The sequence below is a fragment of the Seriola aureovittata genome, chromosome 1, assembly GCF_021018895.1.
Source record: "Seriola aureovittata isolate HTS-2021-v1 ecotype China chromosome 1, ASM2101889v1, whole genome shotgun sequence".
NCBI classification, from domain to species: domain Eukaryota; kingdom Metazoa; phylum Chordata; class Actinopteri; order Carangiformes; family Carangidae; genus Seriola; species Seriola aureovittata.
In genome coordinates this window covers 21,857,447-21,883,231 of record NC_079364.1, presented here as the reverse complement: position 1 = coordinate 21,883,231, position 25,785 = coordinate 21,857,447, and the positions used below count along the sequence as shown (strand labels likewise).

Genomic DNA, 25,785 nt, shown 5'->3' with positions numbered 1-25,785 from the left:
ACGCAGTGATGGGAGATGTTTTTCCCCTCAGCTTGTTTGCCTTATTACTGGATCAGTGGAACAGATGAAGGCCGAAAATAAGCAGGGACTTTATTTAGTGGGAGCTGAGTATGTAACTGTATCCAGCGGTTTTATTTTAGGGGAGAGAGTTCATCCTAAACTCGATCCACAGGCAGAAGCAGCAGCGGCATCCGTAAGGTAGTTACAGGCTTGATCGAGCGCAGGCCCGGGTACATGTGACCGGTTTTAATGTCATTGTGGTTTAATATAAGAACTGATCTCTATCAGGCCTCAGTTACTTACTGACTGACCAGCTTGGCTCAGTGCAGTCTGGACAGGCAGAAAGGTGAGGAGTTAAAAGTGCAGAGACCACCCTCCTGTGGTATTTCACACTCAAGCATAGATTTAGGGGGTGGCAGAGGGGTGACTCAGGAATGTGAAACAAGTCAAGGGTGTGTGTCATGTGCATTTCACTGTTGAGAAGCCTCATCGGCCAGGACCATGGCACTATCCATGTGTCCTTGTTTACGTCCTGCTGTTTGCAGGTGGTGCTTTACCCATTTCTGAGCTGAAGGTGCAAATAGGCCCCTGAAGTGTGCTTAGACTGGTGTTTGAGGAGCGCATGATATGATATCATTTTAGTCAGCATTCATTACACAGTTTTAATGCTGTCTCAGGGATGTAAAACATAGTGTCCGAGTTGGAAAGTCAATTGCATTGATTTGAAAATTTGGGATCAATGAAAACAAGTAAATTGTACTGAGGTATTGGAGAAACTAGAACTAAAAACTTTACACCTTCTCTGATCTGTTTCTTTTCCTGTTCAGCTTCCACCTTTTATATTAATGGGTTCCATGTACTGGGCCCTTGTTGCTAAAGTAAACGTTACTCTTGGAGCTAGCGCTGTTTTGTAAGGCTTAGATTTGTTTAGTTATTGTTGAGTCAGTTTTTTTTTTTTTTTTTTTTTTTTTAGAGTTTACATTTGTAAAGCAGCTCTATCTTTTCCAGTTATCTAAATTAATCAAATTCAACTGAATTGAGAAACAGATGATAATTGTGTGTTTAGTAACAGTTGTGACTGTGGCAGAGTGACTGAATTAGCCTGGCTGTGTGGTATGTTTCTGTTTGGCCGGGAGTGTTGATTCACTGGGACTGCTGAAGTGAGCCCTTTCTTTCTGGCCCTCTAATCAGGTTTTCCTGGTTGATTATTTGATTTGGAAAGAACTCCTGGCCTGCTAAGTGTATGTTTGTCAACACTCTGGCTCCACACCAAATCCCTCATGTGCAGAGAAATAGAGAAAATATAAGAGGACACAGAGAGAGGCAGAGATGAAGAGGGTAAATGGAAGGAAAGAAAAAAATCAAGGACTTTTTTTGTTTCATGGTGACAGTTCATAGTTTTGGGTAAAACTGACAAACTGGAAAAATAAATCTTACACAACTTCTGCTTCATTTAACACAACGTTAAACGTGTTTAACCTTGACAATTTGAGGGTCTCAAAAAGAAAACACAGATATCAAATAGGTGCCACTCTACTTTTAAATCATACAGCTGACTTTTTTTCCTCATTTTTATTCCCATTTTCCTGTGCTTTTTTTCCCGGTGTTCTAATTTACATCCGTGAAGCTTTTTCAGTTTTTTATGTCCGTGTAACGTCTCTCACAGATGCATTCCTCCAGACACTGTTAACTCATTTTATGCTGTCTGGAACACACATGGTGCTGTGAATAAACATGCCCTGATTAATAGAGACACACACACACACACACACACACACACACACACATATATATACATACAATGTGCATTACAGGCATGTGCACAGACACATGCACACACTCACTTCCACAGTGTGCAGACATGATCATAAAACAAGCAACACAACCCACAAGACTGTTGATTCCTGTGACTCCATGTTTCTTTGAATCCAGAGTAGTGGTGTCATTTATAGCCATGGATCCATTCAGGCAGGGGCGCATAATTACCTGTTAGCTTGTTACTAGCAGGATTTATGCTTTCATGTGGCTCTTAAGATCTAATGTGGTTTTCAAAGATGAACCTATTACTGGTTATTATAGGGGCCTCATTCTGTTCCGTTCGTGCAACTTCCCTCCGAATACATTTCATGCCCCACATAGAATAGTTTTGAACATTCAGTGGGTTGATTCCAGTTGGACAGGGATGATGGTGAGAAAAGCAGAGTGACAGTTTAGACATTTGATCTAAGAAATACATGCCATCTGTGTGAGTTTACATGTGTTTTTGTGTGGAAGCTGCCTTATCTGGTCATCCTTCCTCTCTGGTCGTTTCATGCTGTCTCCTGCAGCAATCTCTGCCCTATAAGAACCAACGGCAGGCTCAAGATCAGGTATAAAACAGAGAGACACAGACACATGTCCATAAACAACACTAATCACTTATCTGTTTATTCTTTCAATCCAAACAACAGACATGCCTAAATCACTGAGATGTTAAAAACTCATTTGGAGGATGTCGTGAAGGAGTATCAACATACCTGGCTGGGAGTTTTTGATTCAAAACAGCCTAGAGATTGGAAGTCTTATATCCTATTTAAAGACTTAAGAAAAAAGAAGAAAAACACTCAGCATTTGGCAAAGTAATCACTGACTAAGAGTAAAGGTTTTAGGGATGTTTTGAAAGTCGTTCTGTCTAGTGTAAAATAAATTGCTTTTTTCATTTCAGTGCAAGGCTAATAATGTAAAGATTTGCTTCTTGTAGACTGTGCCAGTGGTAGTGTTAATTTTTCCCTTTGTGCCCATTAATTGTTTTTCTAAGTTCTCAATTGTAGACACTGCTTATCTATACTCAAGTAGCTAGATAAATAAACATCAGGTGGTACAGAAGGAAGACCTGTCTTAACCAGGCAGGTTTACAAGCTCAGTTGTTTTTCCCACAGCTCACTCTGATGCTATGTGTGGACTTGAACTTCTCTGCCAGACTTGTGTGTAGCCTTTAGTCTCTCCACTCCTGATCAACCTGAGACATGGGAGAACCACAGTCGAAATGACAGAAGTTTTCGATATAAAATTTGATTAAACGCAGTCATACATGTTGAAGGGGTTAGGTTAAGGTAATTGTGAACTCCTAACTAGCTGTGTCTTAAGTAGTAACAAAAGGTGTTTTTTTAATAATAAAAAAAAAGTAACTGATTTTCCCTTGTATTATTTTTAATTCAGCACTCTCTTGAGAATAAATGGGTCTTCACTGAGTTCAGCAGTGCTACCCTGTCTAGATAGCTTTTTATTTGGTTCAGAACAGTGAAGCATAATTAAGATTTAAGCTCGACTGCTCTGCCTGCCTAGTATAAGCCTCGGGAGGCGCGACCCCTCACCTAACCTGCTGTAAACACAGCATATTTCAGTTTTCCACAGCTCAGTTCAATGCAGTTACTTCCATACCTTGACGTCTTTCACCACAGGGGACATCGCAGAAGTAGCAAGCGAGAGAGAAAGAGAGGAAGTTGCAAAAGTGAGCACAAGATGCCAGTACATCCAATGACAGCGGTTCCCATGAAGACTGATTCTATTGCACCTTTTACCAGAGCTGGAAATAAGTTGTGTGCAATAATCCTACAGTAAACCACCACAGTTGAATCATTAGTTTCAGAAAAAGTCAATATTTTGAAACCAAGCATGGGTTTCTTTGGTAGTGCTTGTCCGCTGTTTTTCTCAGGTACATATGTTTCCAGGGCCTCATTGTGACCAATCTAAGCCTTTTTATTTTAGCTGATTTTGGAACAGCACATGACAAATCCAAAGCTACACCCACTGTCTCTCCTTCCACCCACCACACGTTTGTACCAAACATTGACACGGTGTGTGACGCAAACCTGCAGGGAGGAAAGGGTCAGTAGCCAGCTGTGGTAGGGTTGAGGCTTGGCAGTTCCTGGGGTGAAACAGCAATGAAAGACCTCGTTCTTCTCTGTTACCCTCAATGGCTGCCCTCCATTGGAGCTGGAGGTGTGGCTTTATGAGGGCAGTATGGTGGGAGTGTGTATATGCAGAGGGGGGGCATCCTGCTGTGACAGAGGCTGCCAAGTACAACATTACAACAGTAGTGGCATTGTGTGGCCTGTGTGTTTGTTCTGTCCCTCTGAGGAGGAAAGGTCCTGCTCTCCTTTCCATCTTCCTCTTGTCTCTACCCGACATGCAACACTTTTCCTTCATTGAACATCTCACCTGTCTGAGTGGAAACAGGGGTGCCAGCACTCAGGGACTAATGGAGAGAGCAACTGCTGCTGCTAGGTGCCAACCAGGTTGGCACGCATGAACCACCGGATTTGAAAAGGCCGTTGACATTTTTACTAGCATTTTTTTTTCCATTTAACCACAGTGTAACCATTAAAAGCGTTTTTATATGCATGAGACCTCACAGAAAGAATCAAGGGTCATATGAATGATGCTTTTTGTATAATTTAATGTCAAATTTAATATTTATTCGAGGAGTATATATCAGTTGAGCCCAGTAGATATTAATCTTCCACAGATTTCTACGTTAGTTTTTCATTTTTCCGGTTATGTGCTGTTGCGTTTTTGCATTTTAACAACATAGGAACATGTTGGAGATCAGTGTTCTTCTTTGAATAAGTCATTGAATATTTTGTCTGGTAAATCTATAAATCAACATTGTCATCATCATCATCTTGGCAGTGACTTGTAAGCCATCATTTATTCTTCTTTTGTTAATTGGTATGATAATTTAGTACACTGGCTTTTTGTGCTTTTTATAAATTTAAAGCCTATTCAGTGTTGTTGTGTTCTCTCCCTTTTCAGTGAATACAGCTTCATTTTTTCTTGGAACAGTTGACTGGACCTGGTTTCAAAGTCTTAAGGTTTTTGGAGGTAACACTGTCCTGCAAAAATCCTGTTAAGGAGCAGACTTGCAAGGGGAAAAAATTATAAGACTATTAGTAGAAAACATCAGTGTGAAACTGGTCGGAGGCCAAAGGGCCAGATGAATCTCCAGTGGCCCTGCCAGAAATATCGCAACACCCTCGACCTGACATTTAGATTCCCTCCAAAAAAAGTGGCCTTCTGAAGGCAATGGAAATGAAGAGAGTATTCCTTTGTTCACACCTCTCATCTGGATCATAAGAACTCACATCTGTTTTTATTCTGTTTTTCTATCTTTATCTGTCATGTCAGCTCATTGGCTACAGTGAGAAGCCTGTCAACCTGCAGATGTTCATCGGAACAGCAGACGACCGTTACTTGAGGCCGCACGCCTTCTACCAGGTGCACCGGATCACCGGGAAAACCGTAGCCACAGCCAGCCAAGAAATTATGGTCTCAAGCACCAAAGTTCTCGAAATTCCTCTCCTGACCGAAAACAACATGTCGGCCAGGTAGGTGTCAGAAGCACTTCAGGGTTACATTACTCAGTTATGAGCTTACCACCATGAAGGAAACCCTATCCAATGAAAAAATAACAACATTTATGATTATACAGCGTTGTAACATCTTCCAAAAGGGATTTTATAGATTTTCTTAATTTAAACCAACAGGAGAGTCAGGCGCAGAAGAAAACTTTGAGGGTTTCCCATGGAGCAGAGAGGGATTTTCTCATTTACAGTTGTAATAAATCATATTCACAGGCGTTTTTAATTTGTGATTCAACACTTAATTTGCCTCTCATTGCCAGTCTCCTGCTGGACTTGTGGTTGGTTTTTATCACTCCCAAGCCTTCTCTGCTTAAATATATCTCAGATGATTGCCTATCCCAGTGGTGCCGTATGGGGCCAACTATTTTCCCTCTATCTTGCAGTATCGACTGTGCTGGCATCCTTAAGCTGCGGAACTCAGACATTGAGCTGCGGAAGGGGGAGACGGATATAGGAAGAAAGAACACACGGGTCCGTGTGGTGTTCAGAGTGCACATCCCTCAACCCAACGGGAAGGTGCTGTCACTGCAGGCTGCCTCCATTCCTGTGGAGTGCTGTGAGTGTCAACTTCCTTGCCTGAGTCTCACACAAATGCTCACACACCCAAAAATATTCATTCAGAAAACCACGTACAAGAAAAACAAACACATACAAACACACACACAAACTTTTTCACACACTTCTTGATTAGAAAGCTTGCACCCTGACAGTTAAGGATGTTGATTTAATCTATTGTGTCCACTCACTTGAAGTCACTTTAGATACGAACATCTGATAAGAGTTAAAAATGTAAATGCTCTACCATTTCTAGCCTAGCAGTTACCTAATCTACATATCCCAGTACCATAGCTCTGCAATGAATACTACCTTTTTTGTTCAGGCTGAGGGAGAGTTGTTGGTGTGAATCTGTGGTCATTTTCCAGGCTATATTTTTGACAGTTTCATATGAAATTGCATGATATTATTAGAAGCTCCTATTACGTTGCCTGCTTATATTGTTGTACATCCATAGTCCACACTAAAAAAACAGACTGCAGTGTGAATGAACACAGCTCAGCAAATGATCATCCTCTTTTCTCCTCAACCCCTGCTGCGTCTCTCCCAGCCCAGCGTTCAGCTCAAGAGCTGCCCCAGGTTGAGAAATCCAGCCTGACCAGCTGTCTGGTCAGCGGGGGAGAAGAGATGGTGATCACAGGCTCCAACTTCTTCCCGGAGTCCAAGGTCATCTTCCTGGAGAAAGGCCCTGGTAAGTGTCCACACAGCAGCTTAGCCTTGAACCACCACTACAGAAAATGTGCCAACATACATTATGTAACAAAATTATCATCATTCATTTTGTCTGACAGACTTAACAAAAAACAAACTTTGATTGTTGTGAATTTGCTCAAGTCAACAGAAGGTTTTTATAGAAGTCATGGTTGATGGATGTCTATGCTCCCTTTCAATCTTCAGTTCACTTATCTTTTTCCCTGTCCAGGGAAAAATATATAAATTGCTCTAATTTCAGTTTTCATTTATTGGTGCTAAAGCCACATTTTTTGGCTGGACTGGCCACAGCCCAGCGCTGCGTCTCCGAATGTCCATGACTGAGTGATAGAGTTGAGTTAGTCATGAAGTTACACCATTTGTCGGCCAAGTGTTGGACTTTTTCCACTGACTGTTGCTCTTTCAATTTGCTCTTTTCAATTGCGCACAAACATTTTGTATTGCATCATCAGGGGGCATTTTCAGTGGATCCACAACAGGTGTCAATCTGTTGTCTTTAAAATACGTGTATGTGATTTTGTCAAAGGATGTCGCACTTACTGACTTACTGACTGACATGTAGTCTTAATCGGCTGGGTTTCAGTCACTATTTCATACTTGTTCCATTGACAACAGAAACGGAAAACATTAGAACAGTTTTATTGGGAATTCAGCTGTTTTAAAATACAGTTTATGTGAGTTCAGACAGTAGGAGAGAAGCAAACAGATAACAGACCTGAAACTAGATAGAATGCAGATAAGATGTGGTGACATCAGGAATATGCTAATTAGGTCATTACGTCATTTAGCAACTTTTCCAGGAGGCTTTAGCTATCCTTTATTGAAAGTAGTTGTTCCATAACAATTTTTAACTACATCCTCAATTTTGCACGTTGACCATGTGCAGTCCAGCCATACACTAGGATTTGACCTAGTCATGTTGTGTTACTGCAAAGAGGTCCATAATATCTTCTGTATCTTTTGTATTCACATATTGATTTTCTCTCTGTTGTTTCTGTGATATGACCACTATTGCCACAAGAGGATACAAAGATCTGAATCATAAATCTATTAAAACCAGCCCTGAATTCTAGTAACAAAATTGTTTTGTGTGTGTTTGTGTTCTCAGATCACATCTATCCTTATCTTAGCCGCAACAAGTCCTCTATTCCCACAGGGCATTTTGTTAAATGCCAAACAGATTTACTGTATGTCTGCTGGTAATGTTGTGTGTCAGGTCATCGTGAGACAAACACTCAGATCATGAGGCAGTGTCAATGTACGGTCTTGATATATCCTGGTACAGACATTATGTTACAATTTTTTCCAATATTCATAAAATGGGTGTACTGTTTTGTGACAATAAAGTAAACATATATATAGTAATCCTACATAAATAGAGAAGGTAGGAAAGACTTTGTTTATATCATTGCTATCCAAAAAACACAAACACACATGCTTTACAGGACAGTATAGTCATTAGATATGGTAATTTCATAATGAAATACACAAAATAGATGCATGCTTTGTCTCACCATCGTATTTTGTCATGAACATCAACTCACCCATATTTTGTCTCACACTTATTAGCAAGTGTGACCTGCTAAAAGAAGATGATAAGTGAGGGAGAGCATATGTGCCATATTTACAGCAATTACAGTCAGTGGTGTTTGCTGTTAGGAAGCCAGTGAGGATCACTGTCACTGCACTACCAACTCTTGCTGGCTGCTTGCACCACCTGTGTGGAGAGGGTGGGAGCTTGAGGGTTAGGATGAACGCAGAGTGACTCTCTGTTTCCTAAAACCAGTATTTTTTACTTTAAAAGTTGCTTATATCTGCTTAGCAAATACCTAGGCTGAAGAGATTACTTAGTTAAACTCCCTGTGCTATTCATCCTGTTTCTTTTAAGTCACTCGTCTTTCTCTGCCTTATCTTTTTTCTCTTTTGTACACCACTCTGTAATCAAAACACATGTAATAGCTGTTCCCTGGGATGGAAATTTTAAATGGATAACATTTGTTGAGCCAGTCTCTGCCTGCCCGAGGTACCTTTGTGATGTAGAGCAACAGAATCAAGTTCACACATGGCAGAAAGTTGAGTGGTGAGGTTTTTGTTAGCGAGAGCCATTCCCAGAGGAATTTCTTTAGCTCTTTGAGGTGTACCAGGTGAAGCATGGCATAGAAAAGTAGCATGGTTGAAACAACTCACTGATGGTCAAGTCTTTATAGCACAGCAGCAAGTGGAAACCTTAGGGAGGTGCATCTTGGGTAGGGAGGGAAGCTGGGACCCATGGTGCATGAGGGCAGTGGACTGTGGAAGGAGACAGAAAGAATATGAAAGGGGAGGGGAAGATGATGTTGATTAGGTTGTGTAAATGATCCCCCTCATCATGGCTAATCCTCCTGCTTTAGTGCAGAAAGGCACTGATTGGAGTAAGTACAGGAATGGAAGAAAAGAAAGAAAGAGAGGCAATGACAGATATTTTTCCACCATCTCTCATAATTGAAAGACAACAGTAGATTCATGAGGAACTGCAGAGACTGGCCTATTGTTGCTAGTACACAGAGATAAACTATATAAAACTATATATAAACTATAAAGTATTTGACTATATGCAGAAACTGATTCAAGCAGTTGTTCATGTGAGATCATATTTTAAAGCAGATAAACATAAAATAATTATAGTTTGGGTTTGCTGCATTTTGGTATGCATGGCTTTAGTATGATTCCTGTATTTTGCTACCTTTACTTTGGTCCTCAGAACTTCCTCAGTTCCTCTTGTTTTTTCCAGCCTTAAGCAGTGGTCTGATAATCATCTTTGAGGAAAGAATGGAAAGAGAAAATATATCTGTTGATTAATTATTTTATTTTGTTTTTTGTTTTAGGTTACTTGAAGTAGTAGTTAGGGGACGAGAGAGTATAAAAGGAAGACAGATAAAGGGGAAGGTCGGGGGCCCTAGGAATTGCTGGCACTGTATTTATATGTAAACTAAACTTAGAGTTGTTTTTGTTTAAGGACATACATACATACATACATATTGTTTACTTAAAACCAAGAATAGTTGTTTGGGTTTCTAGACTTCATCAAATATAAATGTTAAAATTAAGTCCATAATTGGTATAAGTATTTCACCTTAACAAGGATAATTGTTTATATAAAGGAGTGGACTTTAAAGTCTATAGCAGTGACGGCCTTGAATAGTGACTAATACAGCATGTGTATTCTGTAGTGACAGTGTTGTTTCTCTTGTAAAAGCTAAACAACTGTGTGCTTTTACAAAGATGCAAAAGGCATCAGTTGTAACATAAACAGTAATTACCTTCTTTATTTTTGTTCAGTCTTCCGGCACAGTGGGTCCACATTCTTTTCCCCACTGACTGGGGTGCATAGTGTGTCTGGATTATCCGAGTCATTGTCTTAGTGTGGTATGAGGTTCCTGTCAGTGCTTGTTGTCTGACAGAGCATGTGGGGCCCTTGCTCCTGCTTGTTGAATGTCAACAAGCAGTACTGCAATAATGCACTGCTGTCAGCTGCAAAGACATTCAAGGTCATTTGCTCATTGGAAAAAAATACGCCGTCATTTAGGAGTTAAGCTTTTCCTTTACAATGGAGAGAATCTCTTTAGGGTTATGACTGCTTTATGTTGATCACTACAACTAAGGCTAATGTTAGGCTCAGATCAGAACAGATAAATCACTTACTTAGAGCTACGGTAGAGTGGGGATTTTCGTAGAAAGCTGAATAGCCTGAATGTAACAGGGCTTACAGCTGAGCACTTACTTTGTTAGAATCTACATATAAGCCAGTCCTCTCTGCAGACATGTTGCAGATGCCTGACAGTGGTATTTGAGGGAATCCTTTGGGTTTTGAGGAGAAGGCCATGCAGGTGCAGAGTATACTTGCACCATTTGAGTACCATGAAACAGGCAAATGAATGTGCCTCAACTGAGAGCCTATTCAGTACTAACTTAGTTGTCAACGTTTTTATTCTTCACGATGCTGTGATGACTGTGATTCCTTCCAACCACACTGCAAGCCTGTCAGTGTTTTCACCCCAACTGCTTCCCTTCAAGCAGCTGCCCCAAAGATGTCTGGCCAAATAATTAGATCCCTCATAGGAAAACTGGAAAGGATGTTTTCTAGCCAGAAACCTGGCAGTGTGTAAAGGCATTTTAAAATAAATACAATTATTCCACTGCTCTCTCCATAATTTTAACCAGGCAAGACAAACAGCAGGATATTTGGACATTTGATTACTATTTAATAGCTGCTAAGATTTTCTCCATGGGGCTTCTGGGCCTTTAAAAATGACATCATTTTGATGTCTCTTGGTACCCCAGAACAAATTGAAATCGTGTGCTTTTCTGAAGCTTCATCTGGTTCTTAAGCCCTGTCTGTTTGAGAAAGCACTGTACACTGACATCATCTTTAGGAAAACAGAAAATAGAGAAAGAGCTACTCCAGATGGGGAAAGCTACTTTGAAAAATATCACTGTGCTTCAACAGAGGTCTAAATGAAAAAGCTTTAGTAATAGGTGATCATGTGTGGCCTGGGTTTCTGTGCTTCTGTGTTAGCTATCAATTTTACAGTAAATTATATTCATTTTCACTCCACTAAAATATTTTTTTATGCCTATTTTAAAGTTGTATTTTCAAGTTGCATGTCTGGATGATTTAGGTTGCATTGTCTAAAAAATAGAAAGTATGTGAGAATGTGATAAAATGCTGCTGTACTCTGCGTCATCACAATTTTTGTGATTTTGAGAGGAGAGTGAGAGGAATGATGAACGAAAAAAGATGTGAGGGTCCAGTATGTACAGTAAAAGGTTCTCAGATACATTGTAACTTGTGTGTAGTGTATTTTCCTGTTTATGGCACTAGGTTTATTTACGCGTCTTTTCTTAAACATTCCTTTTAGATGGACGGCCACAATGGGAAGTTGAGGCAAAAATAATACGAGAGAAAACTCAAGGAGTAAGTAGTCATTTATTTGCCTGTGCAGTAATTCTATAGCATTTTGTCTGTAATATTTGCAGTGAAATATATTTGTTTGTGATAAATGTTTGCGCTGGTATTTTTATTTTAATATATGTAAATTGCAAGATGTTTTGTTGGCATTATGTGTTTGTAAATGATATCAAATGTTTTTCATAGTCGTGCATCGTGGTAGATGTTCCTCCCTACCACAGTAAGACTGTGGGCTCAGCTGTGCAGGTGCAGTTTTATGTCTGCAATGGCAAGCGGAAAAGGAGCCAATCACAACGCTTCACTTACCTTTCAGGTGAGATGAGAGATTCTAAAGAAGGCCATCAAGAATTTATTTTTATAGATTATTTTATTATTATTTTAAATTCATAACTGCAAAATTTAAAGACAAAATCCTTGGGGAACAAAACAAGTCAGACAAGGTAGCAGAGTTTTGCTAATCTCATGCTGTTTTTAGATGCTAACGTATTTGAGACCTTAAGTAATTTTTCTTCAACTAATTTTACAGACATTTACATGAAAACATTCTCTGAAGCTTTGCTTTATATTCCTTTGGGTGTATTACTTCTTGCTGTACTGAAGCTCCCAAGGCAATGGCAAGGAGTTTGACTGACAGCAGAGACAGTTGTAACGTGCTCGCTGTGTTGCAGGCTTCTCCACAGGGGTTTCACTAACCCAATTTCTCTCTTTCTCTCTCCAAAGAAACCATTGCTGTGGTTTAAAGGGGGCTCTTCCACTAACAATAACATCGGCACCTGCCAACTGTTTATTTTGTAAAGCCTCCTCAAACTTCCAAGCCAACTTTTTTTCCTCACATGCACTGTATTTGCATGGGGTTTTATGATGCAAATCTTTTGCTATCCAGGAAACTTTTACTATACATAGCCCCTGAGTTGTGGTTTGATATAATTATTTTAGCAGCAAGGAAACTCAGTGCTCATGATATTTTGATCTTAAAGTTTCCTCAATGTTTTTCATTAAAATCAAGTTCCTGCCTTGCTATTTGATATTGTTATTGTATTTTTTTTTTCAAGCTAGTCAAACTGAAAACACCGTTGGCGGAATATAATAGCATGTGAGCATTTTGTGCAACATATCCAAACCCTGACTTTTACCGCAACAGTGTGTATGTTTGTGTGTGTGTATACGTGTATAAGCAGCCTTGCCCCTCCACCCACCCAGCCTTTCTGTTTGCAAGCACGCCCACTCGGCACAGGCAGTTCCTGTTTTCCCCGTTTACAGATTAGGGCAGCCAATCAGAGCAGAGTACAATAACCCTGCTCTGTCAGTCAGGCTGGGTCGCTGACACCACTAGTGTCACCATGGACACCGCCTGCTTTATTGTGGCAAGAAAAAAAAAATTCAGTCAATCTGTTGTGTTTCATGTTTCATCGTGGGCTGAGCTGCAAAGGCCATGGCCCAATTTAAGGATGAATTCTAAGAAGGTTGTCTGGAAAACACTTGAAAACATGAAAACACAACTAGAAACATGTTTACAGTTAAAATTGGGGAGCAAAATAAGATCTGTATTTTGAAATTGCTGCATTGTCAGACAGGCATCAATATTTTTCAAACACTTTTCAAGGAAAACACTGCTAAACCTCACATGGTTGTGTTCAATTTTGAGGCTGTATTAATGTTGCATTAAAAATGAGAGAACCCTGACTTCAATTATAAACAACAATAATTTAAATCTACAGTATATTACCCTTCCCTTGCCCTTGATATCCATCTGGCTCCATTTTCAGCCAGAATAAACCCCGTTTGGCCTTTTTGTGCGTCTTGCCTCTCAGTCCCACAGGCATGACGGGGGTGAGTAGAGGGCACGATCAGTGAACTCGTTTGTTCTGTTGGTCTGATCTGGGCTGGGGGGCACTCAGCTCCTCTTCCCACACAACATTTCACATGATGGCACCCAGACTGACAACATATGCTCTCCCTCTGATTCAGAGCTGGATAAAAATAAAACTCACTGTCACAAGGCACCAGATTGGGAAATAGGTTACCGATTGGCATAGCAGTGCTGTGAGCTCTCACAGTAAAAGGGAATGGCCCCATTTATTATCAAAATGTCACTCCATATTTGGGAGGCTTTTTTTTAAGGAGGAGACTCATTTCATAATCCATACATTTCAGATACTGTTCACTGCTTTGAGATTCTTGTGACTGGTTTTTCAGATTGTACTGGACTTATTTCACCTTTAAAGCCACAGACTGAGAGAATTAGTGGGGGTTGAGAATGTGGAAAAACCTGAAACACCTTCCTTTTTTAGCTAGTTGAAGTCTCTCGACTAGTATACCTGAAGCAAAAATAGCAGTGACACCATCAATGTTGCAATGTAGTGACTTGACAAATTTATATATTGCAAGGCTTTTCTTTCTTTCTCTTGTTGCAGTATTTGATTGACGAACATAACTGACAATGTGGCTTTTCTCTTTTGTCTTGTCTGTCTTTCCTCTTTCATCACATCTCTCTGTGTATACCTCTTTAGTCATGGTGAAACAGGAGCACAGAGACGAGCTGGACCTTCCTGCAGTACCCCCTATGTCCATGCCCCTGGCACATGCTACCAGTCTGGTGCGCACCCAGCTGCCTTCTCCTGAGCAGGGCCACCCATCGGACAACCTTCTGTCCAGCTCCCCTCACGGCCTGGCCACGGGCTCTGGACCTGGTCTGCTACCCCTGCAGGCCACCTGCCCCTCCCTGGGCTCCCCGTCTTTCCAGCACCTGCCTCACCTCCAGAGTCGCAGTTTGCACCACCCCCCTGCAGATTGCCACATGACGTTCCACCCGAGCTCTGCTCCTGCTCCTCTTTCTGCTCCTCCCCGGCCCTCTTACCAGCCTATGCAGCACAGCCACAGTCATGGTCATAGCCTGCCCTTCAATGGCCAGTCCAGCCTTCCTCCTCAGGGCTATGAGAGGATGCCCTTTCAGCAGAGCCCCAGTGCAGCATCACACCCAATGGGTATGGGGATGGTGTACTCCCCCTCCCCTTGCTCCTCACCATCAGCTCCCTCCTCTTCAAGCACCAATCCCATTGCTGGGTCTCCCCAGAGCCAGCAACCCATGCTCTCCCCCTCGTCCCCACACCTCCAAACACTTGGAGGCTATCACTGCTCTCCAAATCCCACCCAGGTTCCCTCTTCCAGTGGTCACCCCCTTGTAGGGCAACACTCCTCCCAGCTGCAGAGGGCCATGGGCTACCACCCAGTAAGTCAAAGGTCAGCCTCTTGCCCCACACCGTCCAGTGCTCCTCCACCACGGATGATCCCCTCTCCACACTCTGGGCCTTCCTCCCCTCAGCTCCACTCGCTGCCCTACCAGTCTCCCACCTCCTCCTCCCCTACTTCAGGCGGCAGTCCTCTGGGGCCCCTCCAACAGCAGCCTTCTCCCCAAGCTACAAGTCCAGTCATGGCCAGTCTCTCCCCAGCAGCAGCCGGCCCTCTGGTTCACCCTCTAAGCCCTCAGGGGCCCTTCCCTTTGGACGGGGAGAGGCTGAACATCAAGCAGGAGCCCGAGGACAGAGAGCCCACTTTCCGCTCTATCGGCCTGCAGGACATCACGCTGGATGATGGTAAGACTACTACAGAAATGTCATGCTTTTTTTGTCTGATAAGCAGGAAATCACTGAGAGCCATTGAGGGCAATAGCATCAACCAGTTTTAGAAATACCTCCCTTGTATACTTTTATTGTTCAGTAAGTGAGAACGAAGCGCCAGGATGACAATGAAAATTTTATTTTATTTTAACTTGAATCTCATGGAGGCAGTCACACACAGGCACATAGACAAGGCCAATCTGAAACAGTTAAAAACAATTAAAAGAGAAGCTGGATCTCAGACAAAGATTCTCAGTGGACACCCACTGCCCCCCCATCGACCTTTGTTTCTTTCCCTGTGTACAGTATGTCCGTCTTGCTCTGTGTGTCATTAAATGTCTCTTCGACTCTCATTCTTCAGTTTTCTGTCAATCCAGTCTTACTGCTCTCATTATCACATTTTCCTTCCTGACCCTGTCCTTCTACATGAGATATTTAGAGCGCACCCATCTGTGATCAATCTCATTTACAGTCTAAAACAAGCGACCGCTGAGGGATTAAATTTACCCTACAATATGTGACTCGCAAGATAAATTTGTATCTGATGATGTAAAACAATACAGAGCACCAGTTGTTGTATTTTCAAGAGGCTGAAACCTTGATGCCTGATTAAGGTGATAGTGTTTCATCTGTCATTGCAGCGCACAGTTGTATACACAGGTTCATTACTGGGGGGTCCAGTGACTTAGTATTGGATAACATAGACACAATAGGACTGATAACTATAGTATCATATTAAAGGGCCTAATTGTAAATCGCTAAGCTTTTATATCTCTGGCAGCAGTTTGGAGATTAATTACACTTAGTGTTTTTTGACTTCTTGGAACTGGGGAGAGGGAGAGGATTGCATCATTTTGTGCTACATGCTGAACACGGAGGCTACAGTTGTGTGCTGCTGCAGTAATTACATCCTGTGTGTGTTTGTGTGTATGCGAGTGAGAGTGTACGTGCGTTAACATCTCTAATTAGGATGCTCAGGAGAACTTGTTGACTTAACAATTGACCATGGAGTCAGCACATGCATTTAGCAGCTTTTTTCTCTCATCCATGAACTCTACTTCTTTACTGAAAATATGTTCCTTCAAGCTGTTCTAAATCATCTACCTCCTTATCTGCCATTCAGAGCCTCGTCTGGTGTTTTTTGTTGACCCCAGTGCCATATTCAAATCAGGGTTGTAAAGGTTTAGGGTTAATAAATAGCCCAGTGAAGCTGTGTCAGGTAGGTGTGATAATGTGTGCTAGCAAGGGTCACCCTAATTAACACAGGGCTATTGTCAATAAGTCACGTGTGAAAGACCAACAACCACTTCATTCATCAGTGCATAATACTTATGCATACACACACCCTAATACACATTTAAGCATGTTACCTGTGTAAAAAAGCCTGATGACAAAGCTTTTTCGTCAGACTCGTTTTTCACAGCCTCACATGTGAATGCATGTGTGCAAACATTATATCTGTTTACTTTTTCACATAAAACCAGTGAGTCAGATTTAGTCGGTCTCTCCCGCTGTCACACAGGCACAGTCAGACACACAGCCGCTGTGAAAGTAGCTGGCTACGCTCGCACTGAAAAAAGTGTGAGAAAAGTTTGTGAGTGACACGGTTCAACCGGGAATGTAAGCTCCCTTTGAGCCTGTGGCTAAAAATAGCTTTCTGTGCCAGCCCAGCTCTGTAGGCCATATTTTGAAGTAGCAACGTGGAGCTTCACCGAGCTCTGAGTTTTAGGAGGTCGCAGCACACTCTCTTAAGTAGATCACATTCACCCCAGTTTGACAGACAGATAGATGAGGGTAGACAGACATATGCAAATGTACCGCAATTGCACGTAGATTCATATAATATAAAAGAGGTACCTTTATGCTGGCTATCTATAGACTCAAATATCCAGAATGATACCTTAAAGCAGTTATGCATAATGGACATTTTAAGGCAGTGTATATAACCACTAGGTCTGGCTGTGTGATTAATTTTGTTAAAATAAGGGATACCAACCTTCTATCTACAATTACTGTGATTAAAACTGCCATCAGCACGTCACTCTTTTAACATGGACTTTAGACATTTGAGGATGAGGTAGCGTTACCTTTCCTCCCATCAACCCATGAACTTTCACACCAAACCCTTAAGTAAAACATTCAATGTGTTTCGGAACATTTATCTTTAAACAGCTTTCTGGCCTGTATAAAAATGAAGCAGAGGCTGGATCATAATTTTGCACGATATCATATGTTTATCGTACGTGAAATAAACTATCACTGACTTGTGTCAGCGGCACGAGAGGGAATACGATTGTGAATGTGTAGAAAACTGTTCTGGTTAGCAAGCAGATGGCCCTTGTGACGCACACCAGAGCATGCTTGCGATGTGTGTCTTGGTGTGTGTCTTGGTGTGTTTGTGTGTGTGTGTGTGTGTGTGTGTGTGTGTGTGTGTGTGTGTGTGTGTGTGTGTGTGTGTGTGTGTGTGTGTGTGTGAGGCTGACACAGAGATGGTATATTGTGTTTGTGTGTCTGTTTAATGTTGCGGAGGTGTGTGTGTGTGTGTGTGTGTAAAGTAGGAGACACAGGAGGTGAGAAGACAGACTGACAGACAGATGGACAGACAAGTTCAGGATCCAACCCCACTGCAGGGTCACTCAGCCGAGACATTCAATCTGAAATAAACTTGGCATTTGAGATTAAAGTGAAGTGTACACTGGAAAATGTAATGCTTTTTACGGTTCATATTGTTTATGTCAATATTAACTGAAGATGTGACAGTTACTTAATCCAAATATAAAAATGTCATATGATATGTATGAAATGAAAAATGGCTGCTTTGAAATTATAGCTGACAGCCTGCAAGGATTTATTTTTATTAGGTTTTGCAATGAAAAAAAAGAGAGAAGGTGTTAACAAAGGCAGTGAACTGGAACAGCAAAGAAGGAAGTTTCCACCAAAGCAGCATGGGATGTATCTCAATGTCACCAAAATGTGCAGCTTTGTGTATTTCTTCTGCTTTGATGTCTAAGACCTAACAGATCAAAGTTGGATTGGGTGCTGCCATCATGAAATATTATCAAAGACAGGTTTTTCATGGTCACTGCTTGGCCATTTGGTGTAGAGACCATGGAGTGTCAGTACCTCAACAAATAAACAAGTACAGGCTCTATTCACTTTATTCCTATTAAATGATTTAGGATCAGCAGGTATAGATGATTGACAGAATATTATTATTGTTTTAATTTTAATAAATGCCCACCATCTATCCCATGTGTGACGTCACACGTCAGGCCCTTATGTGTTTGGCTACTTTATAAACATAGTAGTGGCTTGAAGACTGGGCCCTCCTGTGAGGATGATTACAGCAGTCATGGTGACAGAATCTGAAGCCCCTGTGCTGCCGACCTGTGCATTTAACTAATTAATCAGTGCGTGACGATCCCTATATTTACAGTGTGGATGGGGAGAAATAGCACGTGTGTGATTGTCTGTGTGCGTGTTTAAGCAGTAACCGCAGCGTCGGTAGTGTACGCAGTGTGTGTCCACAACAAAAGCTGGTCTTTTGTTGGCCCTGCCCAGCCCAAATGCACAGCTGCCTCAAACTGCGAGCGCAGCTTTGAGGGTTAAGAATAGGCCGAGCCCTGCTGCCTGCATGCCTTGAGAGAGACACTGACACAGCACACACACAAGGAGCGACACACACATTATCCTGTAGATGTAATCAAATATACGAGGCAGTGTCCGCTTTTAAATACACTTTTTTTTATTGTTCTGTTTTTCTATCTTTACAAGGGTACAGACTTTTTAGAAACACACTCTTGTTTGAATGTTAAATATGAGGCTATAACCACCATAGCCACCTTAGCTTAGCATAAAGCCTGGAAAAAGGGGGAAGGAGATAGCCTGGCTCTCTCTAAGGCAACAGAAACCCCCACCTGCACCTCCAAAGCTTTCTAATTAACATGGCACGTCTTATTTGTTTAATCCATACAAAAGAATTTTAAATTTATAAATGACATGGACTATTTCTTGGTGGGAAGCAGTTACTTCATGAGGTCTCCACTGATTGCCCTTAAAATCAGACAAGATAACAAGATATTATGAGAAAGACTCAGGCTAGCTGCTCCCCCCTTTTTCCAGTCTTTATGCTAAGCTAAGCTAACCACCTGCTTGCTGTGGCTTCATATTTAGCAGAGAGAAATGAGAGAGTGGTATTTATTTTTTTCAGGTGAGTCCTGCAAAGTTGAACTATTGATTTAACATAAAGACAAGCATTGTCATTTGCAGTGAGAAATGCTTGACAGATCCCACTGAGAATCAACATCCCAGTCTTCACAGTTTTAAGCTCATGGGCAGCTGCTCTCTGCCCACACTCTGACTGTATGCTCTCTGAATGTTGCAAAATGGCTGAGAGCCGTAAATGAGTAAAACAAGTGAGTGGTGAAGAGGCCAAATTCAAGCAATCCAAAAAAGACCTGGATATCTTTCTCAGGAGTTGGCTGACCAGGCCACAGAGAAAATTCCAGTGAGTATTGGATTTACCTTTGACAGGTGGCAAGAAATACGACTCCGGGTGTATCCCAAACTAAATTAAACATGAAATTAGACTTGGAAATGACCTTTTTTGTTGGCTCCCTTTGTAAATTACCTTGATTCACATTTTCCCTTTGGAAAGGCCTGAAAAACTGATTTGAACTTGGTAGATGTTTTTTTTCCCTACTGCAAATGCACCTGCTTCATTAATCGTTATTTCAATGATCAACAGTGTAAATTAAGGTTAAATTAAAGCCATTTACAGTAAAAGCATTGGCAATGCTGGCTGAGCAGCCTTGTTATGAAACATTGGAGTCATGGGAGAAATTGCATCAGACAAACTAGTTCTTCATAAATCTGATATCTTTATGCATGTTTACACAACCAGAAAGAAATGTAAACATAACTGTAGTTAATTTAACTGTGATTACTTGTATGAAATAAGCAGATATAAATCATCCATTGTTTTTTATTTTTTTCATGCATGTGTATGCATGGGACCATCTTAGTCACAGGTTTCATGGCACAATTAGCCAACCATAACAGAGAAGTAACACAGAACTCCTGATTTGACAACATGAAAAAACAACAGTGGAAGGAAAATACGTTTCCGTTGAACGCTGCTGCTGCTGCTGCTGCCGCTGCTCATTAAAAACAATGGCAAATATTTGCTGGTCTTTTCCCCTGAAACAAGCGGAAACTGACTTTCTTTGTCATCTTTCCATACAATTAAGGACTTAGAGAGTGTAATGCAGAGGTCTTGGCAGAGGCTGGAGTCTGGTGTGGAGACTGTGCTAGTGCTGCTTTTTCTTTAGACAGGAGGGGAAGCCTGAAAATCCCTCAGTGGGGTTGAGAGCAACTTATTTACTCTTAGTTCATGCTTCTGAATGTTTACATGCCACATAATTAGGAAAATGAATAGTGCCACCATAATGTGGATTTTGCAATGGTTTTATCTGTTGCGTTGCATTGTGCTGCTCTTGTTGCTCTTCCTGTGTGTCGGTGTTGATTTGCGCTCGTCAGCCAGGCTTCGAGAGCCAGTGTTTGACTGGAAAATGAATATTACTCTCCACATTTCTCACAGTGCACAAATGAAGACTTGACCATGTGATGGAGTAGATTTCACTCCCTTTACTAAATGCAGACCTCTTGAAATGTGTGTATGCAAGTGTGTGTGTGAGTGTGTGTAAACACTGAGTTTTTCTGTGAGCTTTTGGTGAGTCACCGTAGCGTGCTGCTGTTAAGTCGCCACCATATGTTGTTTGATGTCATCGTGATGCAGAAAATAGTATTTTTCTCAACTCCAATTTTAAACTTTTTGAAAAGCAAATGGTTTATTGATCAACAAAAATAAAAGTGTCAGTCCCCCATACGTAAAGATTTGCTTTCTTTGTCTTATGTGGTAGTAAAGACTGACAGGGTTTTTGAAGATTTCCCCTTGTGCTTTAAGAAATTATAACAAGCATTTTATAGATTTTATAGACAAAACAAATCATATATAATAAAAACAATCATTAGTTGCATCTCTTTGGTTGTATGGAACAGGAAACATTGACCAGAACTATGCTTAAGTGAAAAAAACAAATCCGATTTTTATTCATGACCCACCACCACCCATTGAATTGTAGGAAAAGATAAAGTGTAATTATGGTTTTGATACCAGAAACTCATCAGCTTCATGCTCTGTGCTGATAAGTCCTACAGTATGTACTATTAACTACTCTAGTGGGCTTTGTCGATCTCCCCTGGTGGCCGTTGGGGCTCCAGTGGTTTCCTTCCGGAAGCCCAGTCCTGTGGTCATCTGCTGAGCGGAGCCACTATTCTGTGTCGTGGATCAAAGATGGAAGTCTTGTGAATCACTTACCGTCAAATCAGATGGGAAATCCACAGATGATTCACAGAGATGAGTGACTTTGAGAAACTGACTTTTTAACAAGCCTCTCCGGTGTGCTCTGTGCCCTCACCCACTCATTCACTTACTCCAAAAGTGAAATTAAAATGAAACAGAAAAGGGTCACAGAGCAGCAGCAGCAGCAGAGTTAAAAGAGTGAACCAGAAAAGGCTTTACTGAGCAGACCTGGAAGACTTCAATACAAATTCCATCAACTGACCGTCTATTTCCAATGTGTGCGATCGCTCAGTGGATTTTTACTTCATGTTTGCTCTCATACCCGAGGCTTTGTGAAGACGTATGCATGTCATTACAGGGCCCTGCAAATGGAAACTGTGTGCTTTGATATTCCCTCTTGCAGGCAAACCAAGTCTTGCCTCTCTCTGTTCCCTTTGCACAAATGTTTTCCATTGTGGCATGTTGTCTTCATTTGTTGGACTGAACAATCAGTCGATCTTCAAGTTATTTGCTTAAGCTGCTCTGCCAGAGTAATGTTTTTTATTCCTGGGTCAGGGAACTTTTTTCAGTTTGTCATAGAGGGTTATGATAATTACCCATTTTCCATTTGGACAGTTGACATGTTTATCGTACTGAGTGTCCATCTGCCCCTTTCATCCCTGTTTTGCATTATGGAAATCTTTTCAATATACCTCCATGGACATGCACTTTAGAAATGAGATTAACTAATCACAGTGGTCTCTAGGAAATTAAAGAATCCCCTGACACCAATTAATTTAGCATAGGTAGAGTTGACAATAAATTCATTTCAAGTTTTACAATTTACTTTAAAAGCTACAAAATGTCTGTCTGTATGACATTTTGTTGATACAGTTTTAGTGAGTGAGGTTTTTTTTTTTCAGGATGCAGGCGTCATGTCTTTCTTGTGCACAGTTTTGTGACATTAATCTGAACCCTCTTGCTTGTTCCTGACTCTTACTGATGAGCACTGCCGGTCAGTAGCAGTGCTTAACCCAGCAAATGACCATTACCAGCCCAGTTCGCAGAGATTTAAGACTTCCCCTGTTTTCTCTGCACTGAATGGCAAATGTTCCTCTGTATTCATTAAGCTGTGCAGAGAATTGATTACCACCACTGCTAAAGAAAATGTCACATTACACAAAGAGATGTGGGTCTAAATATTAGAATTGATATTTTCATGATAAAATGTGTCTGCATGGTGAAAAATATGCTGCCAAATCAACAACTTAACTCATGCAAGCTCACAGGGCAGCATGTGAGGGTGATAGTGAAAGGCTGCTGGCAGCAGCACCTGCAGTAGTAGTAGTCGGCTGACTGCAGATGTATATTTTGACTAGGGAGCCCCCCTCCCAGTCATCTGCAGAGGATCTCCTTTCGGTGGAGCCATTGGGAGCCACACTTACTACACCGGCTTTCTGTTGCACTGTCATGAACAATACCAGTAAATCTGAGAAAACAACATCAGCATATGAAACTTGTCACAGGCCGTGCTCGACTCAAACCTCTCTTTCACTTCTGGATCATTGATGTGTGGAGTTCCAGCTTAAATTGAGTGATTGTATCTGAAGCATAGATTGACAATGATCTGGGAAAACTAACCTTCTGTGTAATGGAAAATATTATATATTATTGTATATATTATTTTTATTTTCTATTTATCAATTGAACTTTTTATAGGTTTACATTTTTTTGTTTTCCTTTAGAAAGAATCTTTTGTAGATTACTGAAGTTTAATTTGTGCTTTATATTTTTAGTTTTGCCTCCTTACGTGCCAAATTTGATCATAAAATTGATTATTTTCTCAGTAGGTTGTTGACATCGACTCAGATGGAAAACAACAACGACTATGTGACATAAATGTTCCGAGGCGCCGTCTCCTTATTTGCATTTTAAGTCTGTTCTGAGACTGAGATGGAAATTCTCTTCCAACAATAAGTACAACTTTTTTCAAACGGCCAACCAAATCAGTTTGTCTGACTTTATACATCGAGTGCGGCTGTAATATCGAGAGTGACGCCTCAAAATGAATCAAATAGAGAGGAATAACTCTAAAGTTACACTTGCTTGAGTCACAGGTTTTTAGGTCATTTTATGCTAATTGCTCTCAGCGCGTCTCTCCTGAGTTAAATTATCAGTCAATATGTTAATGTTTGCCCCTGCAACAATCTAATCGGTACAGCGGAAAGTGATATGTTTTTGCAGACGCCCACTTGATGTCGGTCTGTCGCAGTTCACACTACTTTGCTCATATTACTGCGGTGTTGGAGCAGATTCACTCCCATAAATTAACTGCACTACAGAGTTTACCACATAAGAGTTCAGATGTGCAGCTGGCTTATGATAGGCCTGTAAATATTGCCCTGTGATTGATCCAGCAGTTTAAGTTATAAGTGTTGAAATTACAGCCTTTTATTTTTAAAGTTGAGTGTAATCCCATTTAAGGTCTTTTCTACATTTGTTCTGTGTCAACAGTGTTAGGGGTGAAATATTAAACATTTCTCATCTAAATTTCACTAAGCCAGTGTTGAGGTTGGACAACAGAAGCACAGTGACGAGCTTTTTTCATGTTATCGATACAGCTGCTGTGCTGTGCCAGTGGTCCTTTAACACTTGTAAGATGCTGTTTATTTTGAGCACAGTTGCACGCTTGTCTTTTGAACGGTCATGCCCTTTAAAGGAGATGTGTAGTCCTCCATCACCGTTTTATTTCACCAATGGATTCGTCTGACAAATCGATAAACTGGCCAACTTGTTGTATATTATACCGCAGCCTTCTATATACAAAGGTAAATGTTTGCTTTGATAGTCACAGTCTAGTCTCATAAGTGCGTGGTGGTGCTGTAAGTGTGACTCTGTGTGCGCATGTGTGTGTGTGTGTGTGTGTGTGTGTGTGTGTGTGTGTGTGTGTGTGTGTGTGTGTGTGAGAATATGGTTGACATGGGAAAGGAAGAGCCTCCCACGCTAACAGGATGATGTGAGTGATGGTGGCCAGACACAAAAGCAAGTAGCAGAAAACAACAAATAAAACAACAGAATTAACAGTGAAGCACAGTTATATTAAAACTCTTGGTCCTGTGACCGATGTAATGTAAAATGAATGAGGTGTTTAATGGAGGACGTGTAGTAAATAGTGAAACAGATAGGAAACTAAGATTTTAAATGTAAAGATTACATTGATGTCTATGTTTTACTAAACTGATGGAGGTTGTAGTAACATTTTTATTGAAGGCATTTGTTTCGCAGATGTATAGTTTAGTGTCCTCTGTGTGTGTCATCAAATTTAAATACAGTTTCTTTTCTCTCATGAAACAGAGATGGCTGGGATGGCTGCTCGTCATCGCTGACTGAGTCACCCCCCCTGCCATTTTAAAAAAAAAAACTGACTTACAGTAAAACATTTGTTTATTATTGCCTGTGGTATGTGTGAAAGCACAGTTGCACAAATGGACAGAGATAGGTGGTGAGTAAACAAGCTTCGTTTTCACTGTCATGTACTCATGTACTGACAGGTCTGCTTGTAAATCGCCCAGTGTCAAACTGGGCCAGAGGGCTCTGCTGCACCCCCCCAAACCAGTTTGCCTAGCCTGATTTCTGTGCTCCTTGTCTCTGACCAGTCATCATCACCTTTAAAACACTTCAGAGAAATCACACAAAGAGGCCTCAGGACAAAAACTACAGACACATATTGTTATAATAGAAAAAACATTCACATCATATTTTCCATTAATTCCCAACAAACCAAAGTTCCCTCTCTCTCTCCATCTCTCCCTCTCCCTCTCTCTGTCCTTTCTGTCCTCTCTGTGTCTTTCCTCACCATGTCAAAGTATCTGAAGTTGATTCACATCACGGCTGCAGTTTTTACAAGCTCCCTGCTGTGTCTCTTGTGGTCTAAGTGTAAATACTGAATGGAGGCTGCAGATGTAAAACAATCACGCACGCTGGCTAAAAAAGATAAAATAAAAAAAACAGGCAACAGCACAGAGAAAAAGTTATCTGTTATTTATTTAAAATCAGGTTCTGGAGTAATTAACCTCGCTGTGCCTGAGTGGCTCTCTGGGCTCAACAACGTGTTTTTTTAATAATAGTTTAGTTTTACAAACCCCATGAACAGGCCTGAGGAAATGAACTGAACCACCATTAAAGCTCTAATGAAGTAACGGACTGCCC

The 25,785-nt window shown here is 41.1% G+C and overlaps 1 protein-coding gene across 3 annotated transcripts in view; it reads left to right on the top strand.

The window, feature by feature from the left end:
- Window positions 1-25,785, top strand: part of nfatc3a (nuclear factor of activated T cells 3a) — a 64,129-nt gene that overhangs the window by 34,711 nt on the left and 3,633 nt on the right. For all 3 annotated transcript variants that reach the window (XM_056383277.1, XM_056383293.1, XM_056383286.1), the window contains exons 4-9: window positions 5,167-5,366; window positions 5,786-5,958; window positions 6,508-6,648; window positions 11,567-11,622; window positions 11,803-11,929; window positions 14,127-15,209. In XM_056383277.1, the coding sequence (XP_056239252.1) occupies window positions 5,167-5,366; window positions 5,786-5,958; window positions 6,508-6,648; window positions 11,567-11,622; window positions 11,803-11,929; window positions 14,127-15,209 (1,780 nt within the window). The remainder of the gene's footprint in view (window positions 1-5,166; window positions 5,367-5,785; window positions 5,959-6,507; window positions 6,649-11,566; window positions 11,623-11,802; window positions 11,930-14,126; window positions 15,210-25,785) is intronic.